The 5,383-nt window shown below is 45.4% G+C and overlaps 1 protein-coding gene across 2 annotated transcripts; it reads left to right on the forward strand.

The window, feature by feature from the left end:
• On the forward strand, window positions 1-2,274 carry LOC144953781 (aerolysin-like protein). 2 transcript variants are annotated; one of them, XM_078884420.1, is made up of 2 exons: window positions 1-108; window positions 1,324-2,274. In XM_078884420.1, the coding sequence occupies exons 1-2, from the start codon at window positions 1-3 to the stop codon at window positions 2,272-2,274; spliced, it is 1,059 nt and encodes a 352-aa protein (XP_078740546.1). The 2 variants fall into 2 exon arrangements, with proteins under 2 accessions (XP_078740546.1, XP_078740547.1); XM_078884421.1 differs by lacking the exon at window positions 1-108 and adding an exon at window positions 728-792.
• The last annotated feature ends 3,109 nt before the right edge of the window (window positions 2,275-5,383 follow it).

The following is a 5,383-nucleotide window of genomic DNA, read 5'->3' on the forward strand; positions in this document are numbered from 1 at the left end:
ATGGGAAGGCACGCCCACGTGATTGTACCACGTGATAGTGCTCCATTGTATATAAAGGAGGGCAGAACCAACACAGAATATCTGCGCTTCACGGAGTTGGCTCCTGAGGTAGGCATGGTGCCTAGAGGAATTCGGTTTTGGTACAGTGGTTGCTTTGACCTCTTCAACCCATTTGTGAAGTGCTCACGAAAAATTTCAGTTGCGCCTTTTTGTCTTTAGACACATTAACTGGGTGCTTTTGCCGTTTAATGGTTTGCAACGATCTTTTAAAAAATTCGCCGGTTTCATCTCCCCGCATTTTTCTCACACCATCCCTCCTGTACCGTTTCTAAATCTCACCTACCACGGATAATTTCCGCGGTTGAGAATCTGCTGTAATTTGGGTCATTCGCATAGTGTGCCTATCCACTGGGGAAACTCGTTTAAACTGACCTGAAATCTGAGGGTTTCATGGAGGAAGCTAAAAACCCAATGTTTGAGACTTGTCTAATTTGACAAGTTTACAAACCCGTCTTATCTTGTATTGCCTTAACCCTAATCTGATTCGATACCTAAAATGACTGGTCTGGATTTTTCCTACTAAAAGACCTCTACTAGGCATTTTTGAGCCAGGATGGTTTTGTCTGGGCGATCTGCGTATTGATATTTGATTGTTCTTGGATTAAAGGATTAATCTGGTTTCCCCTCGCCACCTTAACCCATCTGCTTTTGTTGCGATAACCCGTGTAGGTCGACCTGCAGCCAAGTGCCTGGATCGTCTCGCTGAGCTTTTGACTTCGTGGAAAGAAAAAGGTATCTGTGCTACCGCTCCCTACATGACGCGTGCAGCCCTATTACATTCCCAATGCTAGATGGGTTACTCTGACCGTGTGGCTTGAGGGTTGTGGAATGGGCCTGTACTGTATATCCTGCTGGTTGATGTAGGAAGATAAGGTAGAGTTAATTATTTGATACTCCTGGCCACCAATAATGCCCTGCAGTTCCATGAGCGTGCCTAAAAGTAACTGTTAATTGTTCAGTGGTGGGTTCACAAGAGTGCACTTTGTGCTGTAAGATTTCTCAATGTAAAATAGTTTATTAAGTTTGCTTATTTTAATTTCCAATTTGCAAAAGCATAACTATAATGATGAACATGAAATGAATGTCTATTGGGTATTAATCTGGTGCCAATGGTTTGCAGACCTGAATTGCAAAATGTTCAACTTTAAGATGAATGGTACATTGTTCTATGGTGCACTGTACTAATGCTTGTGTTTACACTCGGGCAGCCATAATGGTTCGTGCTTTAAGCATTCTTGCCATGCTCTCCTTTCTGTCTGCCAGGTTGACATAATGTCGTACCCACTTGCGCTGCACATCATTGGAGGCCAAGGTGGAAATGCTTTCTCGTTTGATGGAAGGAGCAATGCGGCCACGCTGCAGAAACTCTCCGTGAGCGTTGGAGGCTGGCAAGTGAGGGGTGTGGAGGTGCGGCTGACTGACGGGCGAAGGCAGACATTCGGCACCGTGGACTCCTCTGCTCAGCAGTTTGAATTCCAGTCGGGCGAGTTCATGTCGCAGCTCTCCCTGTGGGGCAATGGGGCCGGCACGCGTCTGGGTGCCATCAAGTTCAGAACGAGCCGCAACCGCGAGTTCTTTGCCAAGATGACGGACTGGGGGCTCAAGACCGAGTACAAGATCGAGGTGGGCTCCGGCATCTGCTTGGGCGTTCAGGGCCGAGCGGGGGCTGACATTGACTCCATGGGCTTCCTTTTCATCAATGATATAAAATCGTCGGTGATCCAGAACATGAACTACCCAACTTTGCACCAGGTTCTGCCTAACGTGCAGATGGAGGAGATTAAACAAATGGAGTACATAAACGACACCAGCGTCATGCAGTCTCACACCTTCGAGAGCTCCAAGACAATAACTAAAACGTCATCGTGGTCTACGACCAACAGCATCGAGTTCACCTTCAGCCTGACCGTGTCGGCAGGCATCCCGGAGGTCGTGGCGGTGGAGACCGGCTTCAGCTTCACCGTAGGCTCTTCGAGCACGTACAAGATCGAGAACACGGAGGAGCGGATGGAAACTCTCACGTTCCCCGTCTCTGTTCCTCCGCACAAGACCGTCACCGTTGTCGCCAGCATCGGGCGTGCAAACATCGACCTCCCGTACACGGCCCTGCTGCGCATCACCTGCATGAACGGCGCTCTCTTTGACGTTCCCCTGCGTGGCGTCTACAAGGGGCTCACTTACACCAAAATGACCGCCCGTGCTACTGAGAAATAGAGCTGCGTTTTGTACCGTTTTTCATCAAATGTTCTGAAAGAATAATTGTGGCTGACTACGAATAAAAGCCTTCTGCACTGCAGTTTTTGCCTTTTCCGTGTTTTGTGGTCGCCATGTAAGGAAAATTCATTTTATTTTCCCTTTCAGTTTAAGTGTTTAGAGACATGAGCATCTCATTGGCCAGCAGGCCTATAGTAGATCTACGCTGCTCACAAGCTCCCACATTCCCATTCTTGACCTGGGTTGGTTGGCATGGTATATTTCTACTAGATTTCAGTATTGTCAAATTGCTATGCAGAGCATCGATTCGAATTTCATTTCGAGCTGGGGAGTAAATTGTGCAACGGTTGCCGGCCATTGTACCCCACTGGCTAATAACCATAAAATGAATGGGAACGTCACTTCAATCATATTTAAGGCTTGCCAAGCCACACATTACTGCTTCAGGTAGCAATGCGTGTGTCTCAATTGTGCAAAGAAGTACTTTCTCCAAAGGGCGACCGAATTTATTGCTTTTTGACAATGAGTTGCTCTGGCTTATGCCCTGTAGAGGTCTGAACAAGGCACGGAGAGAATGCATCGAGCTCCCTCCAATTGTTACGGCATTAACAGTTCTACCTTCAACCTTGACCATATTTGTTGCTCAATTGTTTTTCCATGAATAGATCTCGCCTGGATTAGCACCTTGGTACAGAACTTAAACGTAGTGATTGCAATTCCTTTTTTTAAAAGGACTCCTTCTGCATGTTCACGATCAGGGGTCGCGTCAATCGGGATTCCAATGCTTAACTTTTTAGAATGGTTAAAGTATGACTAGGTTTCCTTACCAGGCTATTGTGACCTGTGCCTTGATCTTTCCTGGCTGCAATTGTTAGAGGACATGGTGGTCATCAACTGACGATATAAACGTTTTAGGTAGCACTCTGCCTTTTTCCTGGGTTCCGCTGGATGATCTTGTTAACTGCGATATGCCTCTCGCTCCCAACACTGGCCACATGCACACACACCAGGACTGGGAGAGGTTGACGAGGGTCCAGAAAGGGCATCTGTCCATTCGTGAGGCACACGAGGACACCAACGGGGACTCCTGTAATGTCGACGTGGTGGTGTCACGATTGGCCCTTCTACAGAATCTCCCTCCCCAAAGTCCCCTGTCCAGTGGTCACGTGACTGCAAATTGAATCACGTGCCTGTCTATCCTGAAGTGTGTGGCCTATTTATCCCAGCAATAAAGGTTTAAAAAGCAATTATATTGCAGTGCGAAGAGATGTATCATTTATTCGCAACACAAACATCGCTGGGTACACTTTCAATCCCACCGTTGCGCTTGCTGCCATTTAGCTGCAACTGAGACCACAAACGAATAATGGGCGTTATTTGACGATTGTTATTGGTGTGGTTAATTACAAATAGCATCGACAACGTCAATCCCTGTACCGAGTTTACCGAGAGTAAACTCCCATAAGTGACGACAGGGAATTGGTGGCTGAGAAATGATCACAGAGATGTGAGTGGAGGGAATAAGATAGGGGCAATGGAGATGATAGGGGACGTCGGCAAGAGTGACGAGAGCTCAGATCTGTGGATTGAGATATAATGGTACAAGGAGGGAGCTGTGTGGGATGGACGTGGAATAAAGGGACTGGAACCCTTACCTGTCTTTGGAATATTCCCCCCCCCCCCCATTATTGAGCATTATAATAGCTTCGCAATGGTACAGTCAGATTATTAAGTCACATTATAATGAATAAATGAGACCAGACATGAAAGTATGTTTCATCTGTTACGTCGATTAACTACGTGCAATAGGGACACACTTTTACCACATCCTCAATACGTCGTTTTAGATCATGTCGTTCCATTTGAATGTATTTGATCTCAATAATCACATTATATCAGAATCAAATGTTTAGTTCCCAAGTAAAACACCCTGAGGTGAGAAGGGATTTTTCAAGGGAAACTCGGCCGGCAGACAACATCAAAGCATTCCACAATTGAACAAATTAGTTACAAGAGTGCAACACTAGTTACTACTGGCCAAGACTAATTCGAGAATCTATAGAAATTGATAGAAGTAAAAATAATTTAACCGTTCGGATAGCTACAAACTTAGTGCTTCTTGGAAGCGAATCATCAAATAATACATTGTTTAAATGCATGCCGATACAGGTCACCATACTTCAACGGGGATCACCGATGAACAATAACAGGGACATCTATTTAGTGCACACAATCGACAGTAGGAACAAGAGCAATGAGCTTGCATAGACAGCATGCTTAATGTACGTGGAGTAGCATATAAATAACTCAACTTGTAATGGATACCCGTAATAATTTATACGCATTCCTAATCCCCATCCCCCTAAATTCGCGCAAGAAATGCTCACAAGTGATGTCATCACATCTAGCTATCTATTTAAGGAACGAAACAAGAGGATTTATCCACAAATCTGTTTGGCAGCCTGATGCAGCTAGTTATAATGATTGGCGAAACGTACTACTCGGATTGTAAATGTTGTGGCGTTGCTCTCCAATCCACCGGTGTGCTGTACGAGTAACGAATTGGCATGTTGTGTTAACGTAAGAAACCTTAATAATTGGCTTTGTAAGGTGCTGGCAGGTTTCATGACACATTTATATATTTACGCAATCTAACAAAAAAAACTTGTATATGGATGGTATTTGTCACGAAAGCCTACGTGTTAAACTAGTAACGGTAGAAAGTGACCAGAGGCACGTACAGTTCTAAGGTCATTACTTAATATGGCACTCATCAACACTATGCATTTCAAGATGGCGATGATACTGAGGCTAATTTGACCTTTTACTTTGGGGCTGTGTTAAAAAGTTTAAACAAAAACTCTAAAAATAACTTGAATCCGCAAATCAATTGACTATCAAGGCCTCGTATCGGGACCGTGATTGCATTAACGAGGCGCTTGTAAGTAGCTCGGATGATAAACGGCGGCTCACACAATGGGCACGTGTGCGCGGAACGACCACCCATGCAATGAGCGAATCCTCGTGGTAATTGGCTCGCAGTGATTGGCCTGGAGAGGAAGATGGACGGAGGAACGCGTGCGTAATTATGCCACGTGACATGAGCTCC

The sequence above is a fragment of the Lampetra fluviatilis genome (assembly GCF_964198595.1).
Source record: "Lampetra fluviatilis chromosome 45 unlocalized genomic scaffold, kcLamFluv1.1 SUPER_45_unloc_1, whole genome shotgun sequence".
Lineage (NCBI taxonomy): Eukaryota > Metazoa > Chordata > Hyperoartia > Petromyzontiformes > Petromyzontidae > Lampetra > Lampetra fluviatilis.

What these genes read in the sequence shown, in the direction of transcription:
- LOC144953781 (XM_078884420.1), top strand. Translation starts at nt 1, where the DNA reads ATGGGAAGGCACGCCCACGTGATTGTACCACGTGATAGTGCTCCATTG. An exon ending in TCACGGAGTTGGCTCCTGAG is followed by an intron (nt 109 to 1,323) that starts GTAGGCATGGTG and finishes TCTGTCTGCCAG; the next exon opens with GTTGACATAATGTCGTACCC.